Raw genomic sequence first — 27439 nt, forward strand, 5'->3', positions numbered from 1 at the left:
AACATGTCGTATGTTTGGTTCCTCTCACCTGATCTAGCAAACATAACAAGAGTCACATGATCTTGTTTAAAAATGTCATCAAGCCGAGCACTCACGGATGAGTGACTCGGGTAATCTGTCTGACTTTGTTGTGTCTGCGAGAACACGTGTGTTGAATAACGGGGAAAATTGGATGCAGGCGCACAGGTTGAGAGATAAACACACGTGCACAGATTTACATAAACTGCCCAAACGCACTTCATGGGAACCATTCCTCATACTGTACTCCATACTGTAGGCTTTGTAAATCCCTCTGGGGAATTTGCATATTGCCATTCAATGCTTCCTCTTTTTAAACTGCAGAGAAATTCTGATATACTGGATATATTTTCATTCACTTATCACATTGCACTAACTTTTTGTAAAGATTTATTTTTAGTTTCGTACTGCGAGTGCCTTCGTGTTTCTCATCCTGGTTTCTATTGAGGCTCGGTTTAAACTTGAAGTCCAGTACAATGTCCAGGTGCTTGTACTTTATTTGAGTAATGCTAATTTATTCTTAAAATCCACTACAAGAAAGAGGCAACACTTGCACCTGTTACTTCAGTTCTTTCAACGCGTAGTTATTATGCAGAATGAGATTATTAACGTAACCAACGAACCAATCATGATGCACTGTTGTAGGTTAAACTATCAACAAGTGCTTTACGCAATAATTATAATCCAATAATATGATTCAACTTTAAGATTCAACTTTATTGTCATTGCACAGAGTACAAGTACTAGGACAACGAAATGCGGTCTCTGCATTTGACCCATCCTAGTGTAGGAGCAGTGGGCTGCCATTATGTACGGCGCCCGGGGAGCAGTGTAGGTAACCAGTGTCTTGCTCAGGGACACCACGGTGGCACTTGGTCTTTCGGGGACTTGAACTGGTGACCTTCCAGTTCCCAGGCCAAGCCCCTATGGACTTTGCCACCACCGCCACCATTCACTTGTTACGTCATGAAATGGGAAATAATCAGCTCCAACGAAGAGTGGAACAATGAATATGCCATGGTGTGTTTGTGGTGGTATTTGGTTGTCAACCTATTTTTTGTTTATGAAATATTGAAGTGATCCAACTGACTGTATCCTCATTTCTTCTGGGTTTTCGTTTTTGTCTGAGATGGGAATGTCATCTCCTATATGTTATTGTTATGTCCATGTTTGTGTTTTTAGCCTGTAGACAAAAATTAAATAAAAAAGGATACATTTGTTGGATTTACTGTTGGTAGATTAAGTATAATTTGATGCTAATACTTACTTTCATCCAACATTTTAAATGCAGGACTTCATTAGCAACGCAGTATTTCTTCACTGATGTAATGCTTCTTCTACTTCATTAAAACAGTCCCTGGTTTCCATCATATGCCTCCTTTAATGAGGTTAGTTAGTGTACAAAAGAACTTGCAAAATTAGCAATCCTTTCCTTTAACGTTTCCCCTGACCACAAATAATAATAAGTAAAGAGAGACATGACAGATTTTGGGACGCAGCTGAACATAGAAATGTGTGAGCAATAACAGCTAGAAGACGTCCTGCTGAGCTGAAGAAAGCAGGGTTTTATGCTGCGGTCGACGAGGTTGGCCGTCCCTCCATATTTTATTGAGCTCTGAGTAACAGAGGCTGTTTGTGCTGCGATCGCTCTATCTCTTCTTTCTTTATATATTTCTCCCTCCCTCTGCGCCCTTCTCTCCTGTTATGACAGCAGAGTGTTTTTATTGAGCAGACAGGAGGAGCAATCAGGAGAACTGGAGCAAGTGCTGGTGTGTTTTTGAAGCACACACACAGAGAGAAACTGTTGGGACTAACAAAGACGTAGATAGAAGAAAAAGACATGCTGGCTGTGTGGTGTTTAAAGCAGCCCGATTATGACCATTTTCACGTTCATATTTGTATTGTGTGCCTCTACTGGGACATGTCTCCATGCTTTAATGTTCAAAAAGCTCTTTATTTTTCTCATACTGCCTGTGCTGCAGCACCTCTTTTCACCCTCTGTCTGAAACCAGAGCCCCGTCTGCTCTGATTGGTTAGCTGGCCTGCTCTGTTGTGATTGGTCAATCACTTCAAGATGTCCCGCCCCTTAGCCTATCACGTACAGTGTGTTGGAGCGCAAGCCAATAGAAGCAATAGTGTGACATAGTGATGTTGTTATGTTACCAAAATAAACAAAGGAGTCCGAAGGAGGCGTTTATCTACATTTGGGATTTTAGCCTTTGCAGACCATTTACATGCACCAACACCTATAACACACTACAGGAAAGGAAAACCCCAAAAAGCATAAAAAGGCCCCTTTTAACTCTGTGAGTTCTGTGATCCGACAAGTGAGAGTTGGACCTTTTTTGACCACCATGACTCACCAAATCACATCAAGAAATAACAAAATCTGCATTAAAACATCAGCTCTGCTTTCACAATCTATGAATCAAAAAAGTATCCTATTAATTACTCCTGGACAAAGAACAGCAGAAGTCTCCTTTATATCAGATGAAGGTAAACCTTTCCTCATGTGCTTTATTTCTTTACAGATACCTCACAAGTTAAACATCACACGTGTTTGTCTAAGGCGGTGGCCGTCATGTTTTCTCTTTAACGTTGATATCGTCCTCACATAGAGAAGAAATCAAGCACCAATTGGCACGTTGACTGTAAACACTTGAGGCTCACACACACACACACACACACACACACACACACACACACACACACACACACACACACACACACACACACACACACACACACACACACACACACACACACACACACACACACACACACACACACACACACACACACACACACACACACACACACACACACACACACACACACACACAGCAGGACTTGGTTGGTGTGGTCCTATTAGCTTTGGCCGCTGTTCCGAAGGTAAAAAACACTCGCTGCTGATAAGACCAACTGATTGGTCGGAGGGGAGTAAAGCCCGCAGGAAAGACAGGAGGAAAATCCCCCTGATGGAAAATCACCTCTCAAAGTCAGACTAACGGACAGGAGAGATACCATGTTGACACCACAAGAACCACAGTTATTAGCCTGTGTTTTCTCTAAATCATTTCTGATGTAGTAAAGAGTAGAAGGTTGAAAGTACTGGGGTCGGCGGTAACTTAGTCTGTAGGGACTTGGCTTTATAACCGAAGGGGCACTGGTTCAAGTCCTGATCGGACCAAAAATAAACTGTTGACTGGTAGCTGGAGAGGTGCCAGTTTACCTACTGAGGTGTCTTTGAGCAAGGCATTGAACACACAAATGCTTTCTTTGCTTTGACACCTTTCAATGCATCTCGAGTGCAGCGGTTAAAGGCTGAGCGCAAAGGATCAAACAAGGTGTGGAGCGCTTTCCCTCCTCTTGATGTCAAACTGAGGGTAGAGGGGTTTGGGGCGTGAACTGCTAAACTTTATTCAAAACAAAAATCAGTTCAACCCTCGATTAGGAAGCTCTACCGTCCTGCCTCTGAGGGGCCTCTGAGGGGCACCTCCACTGTTGTCCTGTCAAATAAACTCAGGACAGGCAGGGAGCCAAAAGGTTGGGAGGACCCCGGTGATTACAGGATAATAAACGTGAACTCTCCTGGAACAATATCGGTCAGAGTCCTGTGAGGGCAAGCGTCTCAGAGGCACTTTGACACTTATTAGTTGAACATAACACGAGAACAAAAACCCTCGAGAGAGAGGTTCAGTAAAAACAGAGACAGCGGTCACGGAGCACCTGCTGACACACAGGGACAACACCATCAGTAAACCAATATGAGGTAGGAGGGCTTTTATGATAATTCAGTATACGGAGTTGTAAGCCAATTACCTTTTTGTTTGCACCAATTAAAACACATTTTTTGGGGAAAAATTGGGATTTTATCCATCATAATACAGTTTGAATAAAGTAGTTATTCCTTAAAATATTTATTTATAGATCAATTTGAAAAGACACTTTTCAGAAACAATAATGTAGTGCATTATTTGATGTTTGTTTCTGGCTTTTTGGTAAAGTTGATAAATAATAGAAAACACACAATACACAGTTTGTGTAAAGTTGTCTTATAAACTTAATAACATGATTTATTTCCATAAGTGTGATTGCCTATTTTGGGTTAAGTATTTGTAAGGGACTTAAACGTAAGAAGAATAATATATATTGTTTGGTGCATATTTTTGCCTTAATGGCAGCTCCTTCAACTGTTTCGATATTTTTAACGCTGAATGACCAATAGCTTCAGCAGCAGAACATCTAACATTAAATTGAAGCCATAGAGTGCTTAACCATCCATTTTTAATTAACAGTAACTCATCCTGTTTGTTCGTACACGTTACATCCTGCAGTGTGTGTGTGTGTGTGTGTGTGTGTGTGTGTGTGTGTGTGTGTGTGTGTGTGTGTGTGTGTGTGTGTGTGTGTGTGTGTGTGTGTGTGTGTGTGTGTGGGTGTGTGGTGTGTGTGTGTGTGTGTGTGTGTGTGTGTAGACCCTGAGGGCTAACTGTCAGAAACAGATAACAGGATCATTACTGCAGCGGCAGCCTGTGATCTTCATAGAGACTGAAGGGACGTTATTGCGCTCGTTTACAGAAACACTGCTCTCTCTCTCTCTCTCAGTTTTTTAACACTCTGTTCTTCTCCTTATTCATTCAGTGATTTGCCCGCCTGCTAAGTTGCCACAGCCAATCAGGACTCAGAATGAGGACGACAAGAGGCGACAGGCTCATATAGATTGAGGCTCATTATTTCCTCCGAACGTCCTTCATCTCTGCTCTCTCTCTCCTCTCCCTCTCTCTCTCTCTGATCTCGCTAGTTCAATTGATAGAATTTGAAAAAAAAAAATACACACTGAGTATTAAGTAGCACTGGGTATCTGAATGAATGAGAATAATGAATAAATAATGTAGCTACATGGTCAGGGATCAATGCTTCAGTAATATTCAATTTTAGTCGAATGAAGGGCAGGTCTCTCCGATAAACAGTGATGAAATTATACCAGAAAAGAAAAGAAAAGAAAGGGAGGGTGACGCCATTCAGAGGCACAAACAATCCAATAGTTGGAGAAAATAGACACAAATATGAAACGTTGACTGCAAAGTTAACCTAGCTACATAATTATAGCTGCTTCTGCTGTAATGTTTGGGGCATTGTGGCTGTCCAGCACGAAGCCCTCTTGCAGTGCAAAGAAATATTTAACAATGCATAAGCAGCATTACAAAAGCAGCTCCTCACACACATGTGATAAACAGTATTGTGCAGAAGAGGAAGTCATCTTTTTTTATTTCAAGTTTGACGCAACTGCGATCAGTCCATTCATCGCTCCATCAGCTGGATCAAAACCGTGCAAGCATTTTTGGAAGAATTCGTGGCAGCAACAATAATGTGTTTCTGCGTGAACTGATGTCACTACGATACGAAAACACACTTTAGAAAGAACGTTGTAAACATCGTCAAACAGATACAATGACGTGTTATCAGCAGCTGCAACAATAGCCATGCTCTGAATGGTAGAAAATGGGCAAAATGGCATTGAGAGAAGAGGAGAATCAAGTAGAGTAGAGCAACGTGTCCACTCACAACGGTTTGTTTGGTTTGATTTATGAAAAGCTTTTTTGTATTTTTGTGTGTTTTTTTCTACGAATGACCTGCAACAGGAGCGATCACTTTGCCACGTGTTTTAGGAAATAATGATGGGGTTTATGTTGAAATAAATGGTCAAATGTTTACGTATTTAAACATATAAATACGTAAGTAAGTTAACAAAATGTGTTAAAATAAGCGAACACTGACTTCTGGTTTCACACGAGAGCTGAACAGTAGTCTACTGGGTTTAAATCCTGTTTTTCTTTTACCCATCCATTCACCACAGACTTATGCTAGCTTTATTATGCTATAATTATTCACTAGACTTCCTTAAAGGCTGCCCAGTAAGCTCACAATGAAGTGGCTTATATACAAATTGTTGCATAACTTTTTGTGTGTGTATTAACGCAGAAGGAAAGGGTAAAGCTTGAGGGGGGAGTAGAGAGGAGCTTAAACCCTACCTGCTCCAACTTGAAGATGTGTTGGTTGAAGTAGTGCTGCAGTCGTTCGTTGGCGAAGTTGATGCAGAATTGTTCAAAGCTGTTGTTCTCATAATCCTCAAAACCGAAGATGTCCAGGACTCCTATCGACAGGGTCTGGAGGGAAACACACAGACAGCTCAGTTTCCTTCTATATTTTACACATTTATATGATCAGGATATTAAAACAAAGCCCTGTGGCAACGCTGGTGTTAATTATTTAGAGATATTTGCATTGTGTTTCGTTTTACGCCTTATTCTTTACAGCGCCGGTGACCCCGATGCCCCCTGGGTGTCAGTGAGATTCATGACATCATATTTCATTAACATGCGCCATCTGAAGGAGGCGTCCACTCGAAGGGGGACTTTAATTATGAAATGGGCCGTAAAAGCTGTTTCCAATTAAAATGTATTTTTTTCGGCCGTGTTTTATTTCTCTCTGAAGGGCAATGTAGTAAAAACATACATGAGCACACACACACACTTTAACTGTTATCTGTACATAAGAACAACGACCTTGACAGGAAAGTGCAACCTCATCGACCCCCTGACAGCCGAGAGAGAGGACAGACACACACACACACACACACACACACACGGATGATGTCAGTGCCAAGGGATACACACACACACACACCCACACCCACACCCACACACACACACACACACACACACACACACACACACACACACACACACACACACACACACACACACACACACACACACACGCAGTGAGGGCCGCAGGGGGTAAACTGAGCTGAGGGGAACCTGATGCCATCTGCCCAAATGTTCCTGGCACACACACCCACCCACACACACAATTTTCTAATCCTTTAGATGCACCCACAGGGTTTGACTTGCCAGCTGCCACTCCAACACACACATATACACATATACTGTACACACACACACACACACACACACACAGTGGAATTTTTATATCACACTGAGAAAGCCATAGCAGAGAATAAACTCATGACACGTGATAATAATAACATGTTGTTTATGTTACTCTATTCATGAAGTTTGAAGCAAAGAAGATCTACAAATATTGTGTTTTGTTTGTACAGTAAATATGTGTGTGTGAGTGTGTGTGTGTGTGTGTGTGTGTGTGTGTGTGTGTGTGTGTGTGTGTGTGTGTGTGTGTGTCACACCTACCTTTGAGTTGTCCTCTAGGTCCTTGTTGTTTAGCAGAGCATGGTTGGTCCTGAACACGATCCAGTCAAACAGAGCGCTGTAGAGTGACTTGGCCATGGAGTCTCTCACTGTGCCCGCCTACACACACAAACAAACAAACAAACAAACAGATACACGTCAGTTTTTTCATGATCCAAATCATATGGATTTCTAAATCTGGAACAGGAGCCAATACTGTTTTCTATCCTCACCCAAACTGAGGTGCAGTAACGCTCAGCTGCTGCTCAACCCTTTTTTCAGTGTTCCAGTGTTGCTATGGTTGCCCACAAGTGCAGCAACCAATTAAATGTTTCTGTGTTTTGTTTATTGACTTTTTCCGTTGTCTATCTGTGCTGTGCGCTGCCGTTTTGCAAAGTCACTCTGCAGGGTGGCCGTTGGACGACAGGAACCTGCCGACTTCACTACATCAAACACAAACACCTGCCAACTTAGGTCAGAGCTTCTCCTCAAACACAACAATAATGGTTCCCTTTCTCCTCTCTGGAACTGGATCAGTGTCATGTTAAATGTGTGAAATGTGCAGAGAAGAGGTCTAATGAACTGCTCTCACAAGGAGAGGCTGAGTCATCTGATGGGACTCACTGAGGGAACAGAAAGAAAGAAACCACAAGGAAAAGCAGAGCAGCTCAGAAATACTGTGGTGAAAAAATGGAAAGTGGAATGGAAAGTGTTTTGAATCAAAAATAGGACTGTCGTTAATTTGACATGGCCACTGTTTTCACATTGTTACTTACACGAATAATTAGTTGATGACTGATAATGATTTCCTAACAAGTGTTTAGGTCATTTATAAGGATTTTTAAAAAAATCTTTTACATTTGCTGTTGAATCACATTGTTACTCCTAATTTACTCCTTTACCAGAATTAGGTTAATAAAAGATATCAATACAAATCTCATTTCTGTATGGTACATTTCTAACTATTGCCAGGAGGCTATTAGCTTAGATTCCAATAAAAACTGGCTGAGGGGAAAACAGCTGACCTAGTTCTGAATAAAGTTGTTAACTGTTTTGTTCCATTCAATTACTATTCATTTAGCACATACATGGGAAAGAGACACGTTTTTGGTGGTTTTATGGAGTGCTTGTTATGTTGTAGCCAGGCTAGCTTTGTTCCCCTGCTTCCAGTCTCTATGCTAGGCTAAGCTAAGCTAATTGCCAGATGGTTCATCATACTTAGCATTATTTTATACACATGAAAACGCTATCAATGTTCTCCTCTCACCTTCGTATCAAAATACCAGTGAATAAAGAAACCATAAATCATCAATATGTGTATTAGGATACATTATTAACAACACTAGAGTAGCACCAGGCTGCCAACATCAGCTAGCATTCATCCCTCTCACGGGACAAAAGTAGCCTGCCTTTTAGCTCATGTACCATCAATGCTAACAGTCTGAAAACAACCATTCATCTGTGATTTAGAGTTGGGGAAATGCCAGGCTGTTGTTATTAATAAATTGTCAAAGGGTTAATGACATCAGCCACATTTTATTTAAAGGGTAAACACGGGCTGTGTTAAAGCTCCCGCGCTGCTCATGACTCTGAGTTACTGTTCATATGTTCGGGAGCCTTGCTGAGCGAAGTGTTGTAATATTTTAGGTGTTTTCATTCAGGAGCCAAAGCTTTAAGTGCCTCCAGACCTTCAGATCAGTATTTGGACAACTCTTTTTATGGATCGCCCTTTTTGATCCATTAAAACAACACTGCCAAAAGGAGCCATTATTACGCCTCTACAAGCCAAAGAGCAACTATGCTTTCTCTTTAGGCATGATGAAAGGCATGCTAAGCTAACATAAGCAGAATTAAATGGAGACTTGGACACCAGTGCCGGGTGTTTGGCAGCAAAACGTGTTATGATTGAATGGTGAGAGGAACAAGACAAGAGTCTGCTTAACTAGGTCAAACATTTTCATGGCAGGGGCCCCGAAACAACTGCATTAAAACACAGATCCCAATTTGAAGAGACTAATCCAAATCACAGTATAATTTAGCAGAGATTTAAACCAAAACCAGGGTGAAAACACAGACTGCTGTTCCTAAAAGACCCTCTAAAACCTTGAGAAAATGCCCCTGGATTTCACAATTTTACTTCATTAAACACTTAACTGTGGTTTAGTGAGGACAAAAGGATGTTTGGTTTGACTCATGTGAAGATGTTTACCAGAAAAAGCATCTGGTTTCACAACAAATGTGTAGTCAAAGTTTGTCTAATGCATTACCATCCTTCCAAACAGCTCAAGAGGACGCTCCGGACAACATCTGAATGTAAATTCCTTTCTAACATCTTATCTCAATCATCAGTCCGGGAATTAATTAATGTCCTTCACTTTTTCTGTTAACTTTGCTTAATCATAACATCTCTATCAAAGCTGAAATGCCAGACGCATGCAGAGCAGATTTGTTTTCGCGATTCTATGGAGGAAGAGTATTTCCACCAGTAGGAGAAATCAAATCAGCGCTTTGCTAGTGCAGGATCAGAAATGTGACGTCATCTTCCTCCATAGATTTATCTATTTCATACTCATGGTAGTAGTTTAAATCGAAATAAAAGATTCACAATAGAAATATGACTCTATTTTTAGGTTCCTTTACGAAACAGAAGCAGAGAAATTGACTTTTACTGTGCCTGCTTGTTCTCTAAAGACATATTAATAATATAAATAGATGCTCTTTAGATTTCAGTAGCTTAAACACAGTCTATGTTTTTTTGATTTGGTAGTGGATCTCATATCAGTCAGTATAAACATGAGAAATGCAGCCTTTCTACAATCATCCCAGAGGCATATTTCTTCCTTGAATTGATTTGCCTGATTAAATGAAGATTTAAACTAAAACTATCAGCAGCATACACTGTCACATCCCTGTTTCTGAGGTAAACAAGTTCAGACAAACCCAGTTGGTGAGAGGAAGTAGGTCTGAAGCTTTACGAAACAATGACCAGAAACTGGCACACAATCACTAGAGGAACATTAGCAGTGAATACATGTCCTAGATCAGTTATATAATAATAAAAATATATATTTAAAAGGCCTTTGTAGGACGCTGATGAACCTTAGAAACACCGCCCGCCAACAGCCGTGATGAAGCAAAACTGTTCGTTATAAAAGCCGCCTCTCACTTTTGCATTATTGATTGTTTGGAGTATTTTTAGCTTGTGACGTTCCTGCTCCCACAAAGTTATGTAAGAGTGTTATGAATAATACAACATTTGATGACTATTTAAATGCTTCAGCAGGAACTCTGGGGATTGTCGGATGAGATGTGAACATTTGACGTGCTCACTGGGCATGAATTGTCTCTGTGTTTGCCGTGTAATTTAATTATTCACCACAATGGGACCCGTTAGGAACTAGGAGGGAACATGGCACGAAGCAAATGTGTAGAAAATGTTTTGCTGGAGGGCCATTCAAGACACTGTCGAAATAATTAACACGACTTTATGTAAAAGTCTTTTGTAAAAAGGTCCTGGCTTTTATTCAAAGTATTAGCCGGTGTTCATGATTATAAGGCTCTGCTGAAGAAAGGGAATTGTTGTTCTCTTTCTTTCCATTTATTTCTCTCTCCTCGAAACAGCAGGAGGTGTGAACCACCAGCATGAGCTCACGCTACACGTGGCCGGCTAGCTTTCTCCCTGCAGGAACTTTTGTGTGTGTTTCACCACAATATGCTGCACATGTTTTTAATTTACATTTATGGAGTTGTTGTTTTTCTCTATCAGTGTACATTCATTATATTTTACAATCCCTCAGCAATGGGTGATTACCTTTCCACTCATTATAAGTAGAAACTGCAACGCCTCTGAAACTTTTAAGATGAATTGAAAGCAAATGAATGAGCGTCTTGTTGCTCCCACCTCACTCCCCACTGCACCATGTCTGCCTTTGAACAGGATGAAGGAAGTGGTTGAGTCTATCTGGAGTCACATCAAATATGTCAAAGTCAGATATCACGCCTTATCTTGACAGACCTGGGTTCACACGCATGTGCACCTTAACACACACACATGCGATCATGATCTTGCTGCTCTACACAAACTCTGATGTTTTTCCTCACTTCTCCAGGTCTTAAAGACAGAACTTGAGCTTTACCACAAAGTTCAAGATAAAAATTGCCGAGCATGGCTGAATAAAAGCTGGAATTCCCCATAATCTTACCATAAATGTTATCAATGATTGTACAAAGGCCCATCTGTTTTGATCGGACATTCTGTAGAGGTTGCCACCGGAAACTAAGTATCAGCATCACTCCTCCATAACAATTCTTCTCAATGATAACTTAATAAAGGTGTTTCTTTTAAACAAGGTGATACCCTTTAACATAACACCATATATTGTTATATCCTTCATAATTGGTTTCAGTTGTATTTCTCTCTCTACAACGTCTAAATGCACAGTGAATTTTATATGAATTTAACAAGATTTAGAATCTACAGTCCACAAAACAAGCTCAAAATGATGTTATCATTTGCTAATCATCAAAACTAAGGCTATTGTGTAAAATGTAAGTAATCTGGATGACAGCCAGGCAACGATCCCAGATTGTCTCAATTGCAGAGCATGACTGAAAATACAAACCATGTTTCTCTACCTTTTCTGAGAAAGCATTATTAGATTAATGCAATCCTAAAACAGGAAGAGGAGGGGGATTTTTGATTAAAAAAACATGTCTCTTTAATGTGCAATATCAATTATCGAGATTTAAGAAGAAGACAGAATAAGGGGAAGCTTAAGTGTTGTACTGTGATGACACATCCATTCTTCGAGCAAGGCTGAAACAATATAACAAACCCCAGATTATGACTTCCTTGGAGGTTGCCAAGCACAGTTTCCCTGCATGAAATGGGAAATAGTTCGTCTCTCATTATTACTCAAAGTGTTTCATAAATGCATTCCACCTGACTCAACCACGGCCCATCCAATGAAGTCAGGAATCTTATTGGCTCAGGTTGGGGGAAAAACCGGCTCCTCTCTACTCTGCAGCCCACCGAGGTTCAGCAGGTCACGAGCCAAAGCCTCCACATCTCAACTGTGGGTGGATGGGACAGCTGCTTAGCACACTTACTCAACCTCCCTCATCCAAGTAGGAAGAATTCATTTCTGAGAAGAAGCGGCAACAATTGCCAGGTTCTTTTTCTCCACATCTCCTCTGAATAAAAGCAGGCGTGTTATGGATTAAACAGGTGGCTTCAGCTCGCTCCCACGGCCCGAGTCAGATCAGAGCGAGGTTTCATTTCCCCTGATCTCCTGGTGGGCGGTTATAAATTCATCTTTTGGATGACCAATTTCAGTGTTACAGGGAGTGAGGCTGGTCTTCACTTCTTCAAAAGCCTGTTTAAGTGTTTTTAAAGGATTAAAGATGTAAGTATAAGTAGTAGTAATATAAGACCTGGGAAGAGGCACATAGTTCTGTTAGCTCAAATAAGGGTTATTGGCTAGAGGATGCTTATTACAAATGAGTGGATAGGTGTAGGTATTCCTGACCTTATTGCAAGCTAACTTCCAACGTCAGCTCAAAGGGGCCCTATTATGCTAATTTTGAGATTCATATTAGTATTTTGTACCTCTAGTTTGACATGTCTCCATGCTTTAATGTTCAAAAAGCTCTTTATTTTTCTCATACTGCCTGTGCTGCAGCACCTCTTTTCACCCTCTGTCTCAAACCAGAGCCCATCTGCTCTGATTGGTTAGCTCGTTTGCTCTGTTGTCATTGGGTAACTGCCTGGAGATGTCCGCCTCTTAGCCTATCACGTACAATGTTTTTTAGCACTAAACAATAGAAGCGCGTGTTACATAGGGATATGACTGTGTGTGGGAGAGAAACTTTGAGATTTTAGCCTTTGCAAACCATTTACATGCAGACAACCCCCTTTAAATTAACCCTTTTTGTATCTGTCAGTCATCAGTAGACAACATGAACTGTATGTAAAAAGGGATCTCTTGTTGCAGAGCAAGTTGTTTAGAAGCAAAAGCAAAAGAGTGCTTTATTCCCAATGCATGCTCCCAAATATTAAGCTTGGAAATGACAAAGTTAGTCTCTAGATGCTGAATATTTGAGAATGGAGCGGCAAAGATAGCATTTATGTATTTTAAGCAAGATGCACTTAGGTCGAAAAACATTTTAAGAGTCCATTAACAGCTTATTTTGAATCCCAGAATTGCTGGGAGAGCGATACAAAACAGCTATATGGTGACAAGTAAGAAAGCTGGGGATTTCCCGTTATGCTATGCTATCTTGTTTATTCAATCTTTTCCTTTTATGGTCAATGGGGGACTTCTAGAGATCCAAAGGTCGGCGCCTCATTCTCTCCAGGTCTTTCTATATCCCCTTACCCCTTGCTCCTTTCAAGATAACACTACCTTGTGAAGAGCAGGAGGGAACTTCCATGACTTGACACCATAACCTGCAGGACATGGCTTATGGTAGCTACAGCCCCCTCGTCTAGGATTACGTTTCTGATCATGTTTCTGATCACATTGTCTGAGTGTTTGTTACACAGCTAGTCAATAAAAAGGGGAAGTATGTGTTTGGAGAAAGAAAGACACACTCAGAATCTGGCTTTTGGACTCCATACTGTATATTCCAGTGGAGGTTGCACATTCCTCAGACCACACCACATGACTGTAAGGATCGGGGGGTGAGAGCGGGAGCTACCATTGTTGGGCTAAACTAACACTTAGATCAGATGGGGGGATTGAACTAGCGTAACTATGAGTAGCATTTCCTTCCTCAGAGAAAAAACGATTTCACTTCTAAGATTTACCATCAAAAGCTCTGGGGACAGAAAGATAGACAAATAAATACTGAATAATCATTTAAAAACAAACAATGACACACTCTGTGATTTTGAGACCTTTGTTACGGTGCATTTAGACCTTATGGAGTGACAATAAATAAACTGAAACCAATACTAAAGCCTATAAAAGTACATGGTCTATATAAAGGACAGGAGTCTATCCAAACCCAAGCTCTACCAGAGTTTAACCTCACATTAAAAACAGATTTATCAAGTGATCACAGATTAAATTACGGGGATCTTCATCAGTCATCTGAAGCCCGATGGAGGTTCAGATTCTGTATGAACGAGGTTGCCCTGTTCCTTGCCTCGACAGGAAACAGGAAGTTGCAGAGGAAAAAACCTCTATCAATAGAGCCTTACATAGAGAAGTGGGGGGGGGGGGCTGGGGAAGTACCACAACAAACTCCCCAGCATGCACACACAAACACAGAATCTCCTCTCCAGCTGACGCACTACTAATGCTTTCTTGAGATTGACTGGATTTCACGCCCATTTCGACTGTAAGTGGTTATATGTGTTGAAAATAACCCTCAATGTTTAGCAAAGTTTCCAAAAAAGCGTATTTGCACATTAAAGGGTTTTACCAGTAATAGGTAATCAGTTTTATGACAGATGAAGGCCAGATAAAGTCTCTGTAGTTGAGACTGAAGTTGTTAGATGTCACATGTTGTATGTATATGCTGTGATGGATAACATTTTTTACCTCAGCGAGTTTGTAGGGAACGATGAGCCTCTCTCCGACTGTCACCGTCTTCCTGGTGGTCAGAGCTTCCAGCAGCATCTCCTCTTTGACCTGATGAGGGAAAAAAGACAAGGTCAAGGTCAGTGTTTGGTGTCTCTAATACCATTATCAACCAACATTGGCTCTTTTTTGCTGGCCTTTTCTATTTCACATAAGAACCTGCGGAAAAACATGTGATCAATTCCCCTTCCCATTGGCATCAGACGAGTATGTGTAACATTTAGAAGGGAAAGTAAACAGTGGAATTGTTCTTCTTATTTAGTCTGTTTATAAAACCTACAACCCAGTTAGTGTTTGTTGGAAGTGTTTGAAGTTGTTTGTGTTGAGTTGAACTAAAGTACGTTTTCCAGTGGAGAGCCATTTTTTTATGTTTGGTATATGAATGATGTTATTGGTCCAGAATATATTGACTTAAATACATCATAGTAATATTTAAAATACATAAAAGACTGCTGCAGTATAATTTGTCCCAGGAATAAATTCAAATTGAAACCATTTCCATTAAAGACAAAAGCCAGATGGTTTTTTTTTTGTCCGGTGGGAGAAGTGATTCAGAGATCGTACATGTTGCCGGAGAGATTGGTTGTTTAAGTTGTGACCTATTCAAGTCAAAGGATTGCACACAGCATCAGTAGTAAAACAAACCTTGTTAGCATTAGACGTGGCTACTGATCATACCAAAAGTCCTTTCTCTGCGGAGAGCTGTGAGAATTATTTCTGTGATAAACCTTCTTTGATGGTTGAAAGCGATGAAGTCATGGGAACAGTAAGAACAAAAACATGCAGCAATGTCCGGGTCCAATAATGTCCAAAGGCAAAGTTTTTATTAAATGGGTTGTCCAGAAATGTAATATTGCTCTTTCATAAAAGCTAGAGGACTCACAAGAGACCGATAAAAAAAAAGAGGAATGGTTAAAATTTAAACAACAGAAGCTGAGCTAAAATCATTTAGATCCATGTATGGGTCTGGCTCCCAATAATGCAGAATACTACATTTCCCATAATGCAACAGATTTTTTTTTTTTTAAGACCATGCCTCCAAAAATAAATGTCCATTTACAGAACGTGAAGTAAGGCATATAGATGTGATGGTTAAGGAAATGCATAATACAAATTAGAGGGTAAATGTGGTAGGTAATCATGACACCAGTGCATGCTATCCTAACATAAAGCAGCTACATTTTAATATTTCGGTATTAAAATTTGATTACAAGTCTACATGTATGTGAAAAGGTCTCTCGTGTTTCTCAGGCGAGTTGTTTAAAGATGCAACAGGACGTTTTTTGAGCAAAAGAGCTCTTTAATCCCAATGCACGCCAACAAAGAAAGTGACTACAAGCTGAAGGTATTGGAAAATGTACTGGCAGACCCCCAGGAGTTACAGGGGAATATAAAACAGAGCTCAAACATAAGTTAATATCATAAACACACATAGATAGCATTTATGTTTTTTGGAACAAAACCCTGGAAGTGGGTTGAAAAGCGCTATGTGAGTTCAGTCCAATTACGGCTTGTTTCTACTTCCCCGAATTGAATCTGTTCTGAGAGCAATACAAAAGAGCTTAATGGTGACGGGCTATAAAACTGGGGGTTTCCCGGTGTGCTACTGTATCTTGTTTTTTCAATCTTTCCTTAGTTTGTTAAATGGGGGACGTTGAGAGATGTATGTAATGCAGGGTTTCTCTCCAAAAAATTATGTCATTTTAGTAATAAATTGAACTTTGAAAATAAGTAACATATCAAATAAAATAAATTAAAAAGAATATCAACCTAAAATTAAATTAAAAATAAAAGTAATACTATAAAATATATAACCAAACAACAAAAATATACTTAAAATTATAATACAAAATAATCATAAGCAAGAACTATGCGAAATGTGATGAATATCAAAGATATGCATTACGTACATTATAACACTGGACAATGAGTGTATACTGCAGACCATTAGACAAGATGTCATTACACTAACTGTTTAAACAAGATTATTATTCATTTAACATATGTGGTACACTATGCTGGACATGTGCAAATACTTTCATCAATGTAGAAGCTATTTAAACACAGACATTTGTTTATTTCTATGTAAGTCGCCTCTCTCTATTGACTTTCCAGGAAAAAGTGTCACACAGCAGACATTACCCTGATGACAGAAGACTTTATCCACATCACTCATCCCTAACGATCTACTAAGCTGCTGCTCACAATAACTGTGCTGATTATAACCGACGCAGCTGGCCAAGATTAGCACGTGAACACCGCTCTCTGCCCCCTCTCGCACATTCGTACAGTACGACACTATGTGGCGAGTTCACACTGCCTCTAAACTTGGCCCCAGACGAACCATTGATGACAGGGGCCACAGTGAGAGAAGCAGATGTCACCACACCAGCTCCTACATCTACAGGGATTACGGGAGTGGGCCAAACAGCTGCTGCCCAGACCATGTGGGTGTGTTTGTGTGTGTGTGTGTGTGTGTGTGTGTGTGTGTGTGTGTGTGTGTGTGTGTGTGTGTGTGTGTGTGTGTGTGTGTGTGTGTGTGTGTGTGAACACATGTGGCAGCATGTCTTTGTGTGATGGCCTGACGTCTTCATGCAACAGTGTCATAGCTAATACCATTATGGATCTATTTTTGTCAACTCGCTCCTTTTGTTCAGGCTTTGACATGAACAGACGGGGGGGGGGGAGGCTGTGTGTGTGTGTGTGTGTGTGTGTGGGTGTGTGTGTGTGTGTGTGTGTGTTTTGAGGGGTGGCATAATCAGACTTCATTTCACACTGCCTGGTAATCCCTCCACTAAAAGCAAAGCCTATTCTGCAGCCTGGAGATTGGTCTTTAGCCGGTACATATCCATGTATTAGTCGCTTGGTAACAGCCTTGCAGCTCCGGCTATGATCACATCCCTAACACCATAACACACAGGGGTTTGAAAGCACTGGTCTGGGGTCAGTGATTCTGTTGTTGTTTAATCCTTTTTAACTTTTCCCCCTGAGACATGAAAAGTTGCTGATTCAGAGCAAATCTTAATCTCTGACAGATGCTGTTGTCTATTTTCTATGTTTCATAAAGCAAACACCAACATTCAAATACCCTTAGCTCCGCCTCTTTTCTTTAATACACCAATCACAGCTGTGCGTGAACTTGGACATCACCAGCCTTTCCGCTTTTAACATTACATGTCATTGAAGGCTGAAATATTCATAAAAAATGCTCATCAAAAACTTAATTTATTGAAAGAGTTTCAATTAATTGGTATTTTATTGTAACTGCTATGTCTGATTCTGATGAGGCGGCCTTGGGCTTATAAACTGTGTTATCAGATACTGTTTTTAGCATCAACAAATGCAGGCTTCAGTGTGATTTGTTCTCACAGTAAGCTACTCCCTGTGGACCGGTTACTAGTTTGCACAGGAATGTAATGCGGCAAGCTCAAATCACTCAACGCCACGGCTCAGAGGATCCAGTCTGTCAGCCGTCCATCAGCCGTCTACTTCCTCCTGCAGTTCCACATCCACAGGAAACAGGAAGTCCTGACTAGTTTCATTCCTATTCAGTCATCAATCCACACATGACTTCTACCACACTGATAGCTCACATCCTATCCTGAGTGAAATTACATTTTGCATATCAAAGCAAAGTACGGACCGATTCAAAAATAGTTCACTCATTCAAATTACGACGTCACTAAAAACCACTACTTGCACTTTAGCTTCCCAGCGGTGCATGACCCACGCGTAACTGCTTTTAAGAAACCTCAACAAGCCATTTAGCGTCTTCTCTGATGCAAAGGGTCTTAAAATAAAGTCATGCACCACCAATAAAGTGTAAGTGCTAAGTACTTTTGATGGCGCCTGTCTGGTCTGTACATCCTTTCTGTTAGCATCAAGCTAATTAAATTAGAAGATAAATTCAAAGGCACTTGCTTTTTCAATTCACAGTTAAAAGAAAGGAACCCTTTGACCTTGATATCCATTTCTCCTCCCTCATAAACATCAAACATTTGTACTTGTTCTTTCTGGAAAACACAACATTTAACTATAGCTGCATCCAACAAACAAAACCATTGCCTATGTTTTAAGTATCTGCCCTTTAAGTCAACTGCTCACGCTTATTTCCCATTGGGTGACCCCTCTTTTGTCCCATCGAAACATGATGTTGCTGCAGGAATGTTGCCAAATTAAAAAGTTCAGATCGGCCTCCAAATACAGTTTTAATGTGACTCTTTGTTTGTTTGATGTCATTGGGCTGTGTTTTGTCTCTCCTTCTTTCTTCTTCTCCCTTTTAAGAAGGTTTTATATATCCCTAGAGACAAATAGCCATCGCACCAACTAACAGACATCCAAATAAACTTGGACTTAAAAAGCTAACCCCGAGCATGTGGCCGACATGTGGCTGAGCTCGCGTCACTGAACCCTGGACCTCTGGAGAGTCAAAGAGCCCAGCCTGGATGTTAAAGGGGGAACCAGACCGGTTCTCCTCAGTCATAACATCCCCGCCGGGCTGTTGACAGGAGTCTCCGGCACACTTCGGACATGTTTTGTCAGCGACTCAACAAGCACATCCGGCCCTCGTTGCAGTTTGTAACAGGGACAGGCCACCATCCCTCAACCCGAGAAAAATCAGAACAGCATATGGAAGTTAGAGCCGTCCTCCGATGCAAGAGTGTGTGTATGTGTGTGGTTTGCAGTGTCCAGAATGAAGACACATTCAGCACAACATCATCCATTTTTTTTAACCGCTGTGTGGCACGTGAACCGTGGCCAGGAAATATTTCCGGTCATCATGTGGGTGATTAAGAGTCTAAAGAACCTGCAGACCTGATGATTAGTGTTGGATAATTACAGCATTTTCTTCTCGATTAAGGTCATGAAATATACATCATGCACAGATCAAAGCCTGAACAAATGCTTTTAACAGTTTAGTTTTTTGATCATGCAATTATTGAACCAATAAAGTGAGGTTATAAAAATATGTTAACCAGCGTGAGACTGCCCACTACGCACACACATTGTAGTCTACGAGGCAATTTTACGTCTACAGTTTGACCAAAACATTGTTGTTGAATCCAGATGTCGGCTAAACTTCATTTGAACTTTATTTGCAGAGACAAAGTGCCGCCACTGGGCAAACTAAATATGCAATTAGTAAAGATTGCATTGTGCAAGCAAGGACACTGACCAAACAATAAGCATCAATAACAGACGTTAACATCTAAGCTAGAAATGTGCAGGATTTAGTGAAAAAAAGTGGTTTACAAAACACTGCTGTTTTTACACTCATTAAATAGGATTTGCCTATGCAGGTGATTTGAGTCAACAAGGATCTGTTGTTCTTGCTGGGAAAGCTTGCCCACGCAACAGCACGGCAACACAAGAGGGCTGGAAATACCTTCAAAACAAACACTACTTTGTGGAAGCACCGGATGGTTGGACGGCTCTTTGGGACCTGAAGCACCTCTTTACTTCCACTGTCACCACAAGCACTACTTGTGTTCGGAGAGCTCTTTCCTACAGAAGGTAATCCTGGCATCAGGAATCACAATGCCTCACAGGGTTTAAAAACAAACACAGCAAAAGGAAAACTCATTCAGACTCCAATGGATGGATGTTGAAATCTGTAGAGTTTCAAGTATCTCCAGTAAGCGTGTAATAGAATAACTTTCGGGAGACAAAATGGCAGAGAAAGTATTTAGGGAGAAAAACAAGCTCTGCGGTAAAGCCCTGCTCCAATTCTTCATTTTTATTATCCTTCACAGTATTTGGACTGTTGCATTTCTGCAGTCAAGTCAGTGAAACACAATGTTCTGTGTTTTCTGACAAGGACAAGTGGCTTTTCCATTGGATTTCCAGATGAAAACTGCATTATTATTAACCATTCCATGGCATTACATACAACGTGTTCACGGTTTATGGATGGCCAACATATGAACTTGTATTCTTAAAAAAACGCTGCATCATGTCGCTCACCTCGAGCAGCTCGGAGACGATGGGCAGGCCCTCTGGGTTGCAGATGTCGATGGAATCGTCTCTGTAGGTCTTCTTCTTGTAGCGGATGTTTCCCAGGTGGAGGATTGCGGACAGCAGGGAGAAGATCCTGCAGACAGAGAAAAAGAAAGGCACTTATTGTGAAGACATTAGCTAAACTACTGTCCTTTTGAGCATGTTTTACTGCACTTGCTCAGGGTTCTTTACCAGGACACCTCGTAGGGTTACATCCTGTGACATTTCCACTACTAGATGTCTCTTTATAAACCTGAAACTACTTATCTGACTAAATATCTATCCTTAACAGTTTTAAGAGTGGATAGGACATAAACTGGATGTCAGTTTTACTCATAAATTCGGTTTCAAGCCGAGCATTTTGAAGAACATGACTGTACAAAAGTTCCTAACCAACAACCTTTTTAAATATTACATTTAAATTACTTTAATGACTTTATTCGTCTCTTATTAAGGAATAGTTTACATTTTGGGAGATAAAGTACTCCTATTTGTTTGCGTACTTTGACTAAGATGAGAAGATCAATACCACTTGTTTGTTTTTCAAATACAAAAGTATTGACGAGTACCTGAACGAACATCAGAGAAAGAGAGGAGGGGTACTAACACATAGATCTGTGTGCTTCATAATATTCTACCCCAAACAAATACATTTTAGTCTACTTACACCGCTTAATTTCACCGACAGGGATGAGTTTTTATGATCATTTATGGGGAAATGCAATGATTGTTTTATTCTAGCTGTCGTTGTTTTCTTTAATTGTGGAAGTCATTCTGTAATTCTCTTTAATTGTTGTTACATATTTTCAGATTTCAGGCTGGAATTTGTTGTCCAAGTTCCTCTAACCATGTTGGAATAAAAGTGCCTTACTTTCCCCTTTTTGGGTACCTTTGATTCTGTGACTGATTATCCATAAAACCGATCAATCATTTATATAAATAGCAGCCGAACAGCTCCTCTTACTGTTTGCGTGTGGTGGGTAGGAAGCCGACCATCTCCATGGCGAGCTGCAGACGCTCAAAGTCGTGCTTCAGATCCTCTCCTTCCACTGTGAAGCAGTCCTGCTGGTGTCAGGTGGAAACACACACACACACACACACACACACACACACACACACACACACACACACACACACACACACACACACACACACACACACACACACACACACACACACACACACACACACACACACACACACACAAACACACACACAGAGAGAGAGAGAGAGAGAGACAGGGAAGAGAGAGAGACATCAGCATCATAATGGATTCTTTTTATGAAGTTTCAACATATACACTTCGGGCTTAAACCTGCATGATAACAATCCAAACTACTCCTCTGCAAATAAAGATGACTTGGAGCTTTGTGAAACTAATGGACGGATGTTTCGGAGCTAAATGAGGGTATCTACTGTCCTGCAGAATATACATAGGAGTGTGTGTGTGTGTGTGTGTGTGTGTGTGTGTGTGTGTGTGTGTGTGTGTGTGTGTGTGTGTGTGTGTGTGTGTGTGTGTGTGTGTGTGTGTGTGTGTGTGTGTGTGTGTGTGTGTGTGTGTGTGTGTGTGTGTGTGACTAAGCAGGGTTTCCCCCTATACATCAAATGCTTCAAAGTCGGCCTCAGCTATTACATGAAGTTAATCCACCATAAAATAAAACAAGTTATAAAATATAAATATCATATAATCATTCAAAGTAAAACTTGTAGAGTCGGTTTGGAAAATTGATATTTTTGGTCTTAAAAGTTTCCTCAATCTATTATTCAGATTCATTGCTTATGATTTAGAAACCCATTATTATCAACATCATTATTATGAAGTTGGGTCTTCATGTGATAATGTCCTTTTCTGATTTGCTGAAGTCTAAAGTATTTAAAGAAGAGAAAGATAAAGAGTTGATTTTGACGTCTTTGAATACTTTATAAGTCAAAGGATCCTTTTTAATCGTTGGAGTAATTTCAAGGCACATGGTGAAAGTTCAAATTAAGTCCCGAGTCAACCGTGTTTAAGTCCAATTTAAGGTTCAAGTCCTGTATTTGAGTCTCAAGTCTTCAAATTTGTAATGCCTTAAAGTCCTGTGACCCAAATCCCATCTTACTCATCAGACGGACACATCTTTAATGGATAACCACGTAGAAACTCAATTCTCTAGAGGGGACCTAACAACGTGATGGCCACTTCTGTTAAACAGTTCTGGGGAAACCCCGCTTAGTGAACACATGAATGCATTTCTGTGTAACCGGTTGACACATATCTTACAGTGATAGTTTCGTAGTGGAAGAGTGAGGTATATACTGTAGATGTGTGTGTGTACAGTGACTGTGTGCGTGTGTCTCCTCAGGCCCTCCGGTCGGTCAGCATGTCTCTGTCAGGCTGTAATTAGCACATACCACAGCGATCGGCCAGCGAGAGAGACACAGGAACCCATAATCCACACTCTCCTCTTCTTCTACGCTTTAACATTCATCGCTCCTCTGCCTCTCTATTGTTTCCTTCTGGCTCAGAGCTACTCAGGAAGTGTGGAGCCAATAATCGCCGTATTTCTCCTGCGAGCTTCTCCAGTTGCAACAAAAGGGTTTTGAGCCTTCTCCAGCCACGGTGAGACCCGTGCAAAGGCAGTTTTCAAATTGCTGGGTATGTAAGACCTCAGTGCCAAGCAGCACAATGTGATACTTTTAAGATAGTTAAGAAAATAAAGAGATCAATTATGGCCTGTTGAGAGGGAATACTGTGGTTGAAAAGCAACACGAGGTGCTTCTTGAGTGCAGTAAAAGGATGATTAGGAAACAATCTGCTCTTCTTCATACGGATTTTAAACAAAGAAGCTCTTCTCACTCACAAAATTGTGAATGTATGCCAGTTGCAACACTTCTGGTGCAGGCTTACACCAAATTGAGTCAAGTCGAGAGCCCAGCTGACGCAGCACATGCAGCCTTTTAACAGATCGCTCGTGGATCCAGTTAAAAGTTATGTGCCGTCCGGCCGAGGCTTACTTACCATGACTTAATCATGATTTATGTCAACAAGGTACCCTGTTGATTCTGTGCCAAAAGCAGCATGCCATCCCGTCACTACACATTCCACACGACCATAAACCATAGACACCAAAACAAGCACAAAATGCATTAAAATGTTTTAAAAAAACAAAGCCACAGCGGCCCGAAACCAAACACCCGACTGCACACATCAAACACAAACATCCAGAACATGTTTGGTCTTTGGGATCTTTAGTCCATTTTTCATGAATTCACATTGGTTTATTTTCAGTTTTCAGCTCCAGACATTGCATCTGGAGTCTGTATACACACTTGTCTAGAGCACTGGGTGTCTCTATTTACTGCAGCGAGTCCACCCACCCCCCTACATTTGCCAATGGAAGAGGTCAAGGGTTAAAAAGACCCGAAGGGCTAGTCAGATGCTCAGACAGCTGTCAAGTGCTGCTGTGTGTGAGTGTGTGTGAGTGTGTGTGTGTGTGTGTGTGTGTGTGTGTGTGTGTGTGTGTGTGTGTGTGTGTGTGTGTGTGTGTGTGTGTGTGTGTGTGTGTGTGTGTGTGTTTATGGGTTTGTCAAGACGGTGACATCATTGCATTGAAGCGGGGGTCACAGACTGATGTGGTCATTGACCGACCCATGAGGGAGACAGTGTGTCAGCAAACAGCGATGCGGGATGGTTGGGTAAGGAAAAAATATGAGAGCAAAGAGCCGAGGGAACAAGCGTCAGGGAAGTTAAAGGAGCAGTTCAATTACGCAAAGGAGCTTTATAGGCTGCCTTTGCAAGAGTGAGAGAAGTGAGAGGGAGAAAAGGTTGTGAAGGCAAAGTAAATATATTTCTATGTTGTGGCCCCTAGTAATAACAAAGCAATTCAAAACAGCTTAAAATAAAACAAAAAAAGGCCAAATAAGACAAAAGTTTTGAAGAATACAAAAGAGGATAACGATTCAAAAACATGAAAAGAAACAAGTCTATGGGATCAGGGCGTGGTTTAAAAAAAGCTAAGACTTTCTGAAGCAGCTAGCCTGATTCGCTAAAGCTGACTTGATTGCATAATGTTTTAATGCGTTTCATTAATACGTTGTTACAGGGTCTATTTATCGACTCACTTCACTTTATGGCAGTAGGCTGTAGTCTGGGTTTAAGGTTATCGTGCAACTCCATCAAAAAGCAGAAATGGTCCTTCTTACATTTGTGTGTTATGTACACAAACTAAATACAGTATGTGAAAATAGCATCTTAAGAGTTGTAAGTGTGTGTAGTTTTTTACATTAGAAACAGCCACGTAAGCAATTTCTATGCTAAGCTAGGCTAAAACACATCCTGACTTTAGCATCAATCATGTCGATCCTTTATTTTCACTGTTTGTTTTTATAATGCTGAAGTATTTTTTTAAAAGGATAGTTTTATTTTGACTATCAAGTATTCTTTCCTATAGGCTGGCTCTGAAACACTTGGAGAGTTGTAGCTTTCTCCTTTTTAGAAAACGGAAGCTGCTGCTTCGTTCACAAAAGTTGAAACAGTTTGACATTTGACAGTGAAAAGAAGAACTAAATCAAAATCAAAGACCTCTCTAAAATCCTCAGCAGCACAAGCTTGGTTTGCATTTTTACTATGTGAGAAAAAAGCTTAAATGTGTCAATAAATGCTATTTTAATTTGAGCAATGAAGTGTTTTTTGGGATTTAGGAAATGTACAAAGACAGATTATGTTGTTTTGACATTTGGATCATTGCATCCACTGGGTATTCAAAGGACGACAGCATTTCAGAACCCCATAAAGAATACAATCGTGGGGAGAACAGATATTTAAAAAGTGCAATACTCCTTTAACTTGATGAACGTGAAACAGGATCTACATCTCCTCAGAAAACCTCTCCTGGATAAAAAGTTCAAAGGAAGTGGGGGAGAACAAGCCAAAAATCAAGAGGGAGACCAACAGATGAGTCGTATTTATTCTGACCGACTCTCATTTCTAGTGTTTGCTCGCCGGCAAAGTCAAAGTAGCATAATCTCCTATTAGGAGAGACTGAATCCCTGAACCACACACAACATATCCCACTGACCAAACATTACTCAGGTGGAGACAGTGGCTCAAAGAACGGCAAACACACACACACACACACACACACACACACACACACACACACGCTGGACCAACACACACACACACACACACACACGGACACACACACACACACGCTGGACCCACACACTTAAAGGGAAGTTTCAGGATGTGATCGATCCCTATTTAAATAAACTGCATGTAAGGAATTTATCTTTTAGGAAATAGCAAGTAGTATTTATAACTTATACTAATTATAAGTAGACATTTCACTCCTGGTTGATTATACCTACATTACAGAAAGGGTTGATAGTCAAAGTTACTGTTCAGATGTAAAATGACCTTCCTCTCTACATATTTTAGAACCTTTTTGACACCATTTATGGTCAGGAACTCTTTAAATAGTGCATCGTGCAGGAGCAGGATCCACAATCCCCTAGCTGGACTCTAGTTACATATCGACACACGAGCGAAACCCGGCATCTGTAATTTTATCTTATTGATCCAAGCATCACTGCTCACTTTCATTCGCCCGAATAATAGCTATATTAAGTTACTGCGTATGCAAACCTAACGTTTGGCAAGTAAGACAGAAGACATTTGTTAGCTTTTACTGTTGTTTATGTCTTTAAACTATTGGATTTTCTCAATTATCTATTGGGAAATTACTTTTAGTATTGATTTCTACTGACTTATACATGCCTTATACTACAAATACCAAAAATGATATCCTAAAAACTAAAAGTGATTGAAAGAAATTCCTCCTCAACCCATTGCGTCTGTACGTGAAGACATATGCCATTCATCTGAAGTCTTCTTAACCTACCTTAGTCCAAATCAAATCTGAATTATATTTCAGGCTCACAGATTTTTCATGTTTTTTAGCTCTTGAATTCAACATTATGCTAAGGTGTGTTTTTGTTATAATAACCCTATGATTATTCCTTCCTTTTCGGTATATTTAAGATAATTAATACAAATGTTTAAGGTGTAATCCTGAACTTTCCCTTTAAAGACAGCAGATCCCAGGTGTATCTCTAATGTCCCGACAGCAAAGCATCCAAAACCAAATGATAGTTTAAAGGGATTGCTTTATGTTTGAGTTTTATTGAGCTTATTCCCATATTGAATATAAAGTAGTGGTAGCTTTGTTTCAAATGAAATAACAAATTAAAGAGCTCAATTTCACCTAATCTTAAAAGGAGATGTGTTTTTGACAGAAAACCTCCGATATGTCTCCGATTTCAATTTCAAAATAAGGAAATTAAACTCAAATCACGATTAGAAGTGTCAAGTTTTACTAACACCTCAAATTAAATGTATACAAACCACATAAATATCTTAAGACAATTACAGTTTTTAAGTCTTTACATTGAAGGGATCCCTTTAAACGTTTTGTTTTCTGAGTGTGACCAGCTGAGGTCACTTCAGGTTGCCTCTTTGCCTTTGGTCCAAAGCAGGCGTGCGTGTGTGTGTGTGTGTGTGTGTGTGTGTGTGTGTGTGTGTGTGTGTGTGTGTGTGTGTGTGTGTGTGTGTGTGTGTGTGTGTATATGTGTGCACAGCGGTGAGAGAAC

The 27439-nt window shown here is 40.5% G+C and overlaps 1 protein-coding gene across 4 annotated transcripts in view; it reads right to left on the reverse strand.

Annotated features, from left to right (window-relative positions):
* Positions 1-27439, reverse strand: part of LOC134882861 (unconventional myosin-IXAa-like) — a 127684-nt gene that overhangs the window by 29548 nt on the left and 70697 nt on the right. For 3 of the 4 annotated variants that reach the window (XM_063910874.1, XM_063910865.1, XM_063910858.1), the window contains exons 7-11: positions 21774-21874; positions 20777-20903; positions 14774-14863; positions 7230-7346; positions 6051-6185 (exon numbers count right to left, since the gene is read on the reverse strand). In XM_063910874.1, coding sequence (XP_063766944.1) covers positions 6051-6185; positions 7230-7346; positions 14774-14863; positions 20777-20903; positions 21774-21874 — 570 coding nt within the window. The remainder of the gene's footprint in view (positions 1-6050; positions 6186-7229; positions 7347-14773; positions 14864-20776; positions 20904-21773; positions 21875-27439) is intronic. The other variant, XM_063910883.1, reaches the window with a different exon arrangement.

The sequence above is a fragment of the Eleginops maclovinus genome, chromosome 2 (genome assembly GCF_036324505.1).
Source record: "Eleginops maclovinus isolate JMC-PN-2008 ecotype Puerto Natales chromosome 2, JC_Emac_rtc_rv5, whole genome shotgun sequence".
In the NCBI taxonomy this organism is placed as follows: Eukaryota; Metazoa; Chordata; class Actinopteri; order Perciformes; family Eleginopidae; genus Eleginops; species Eleginops maclovinus.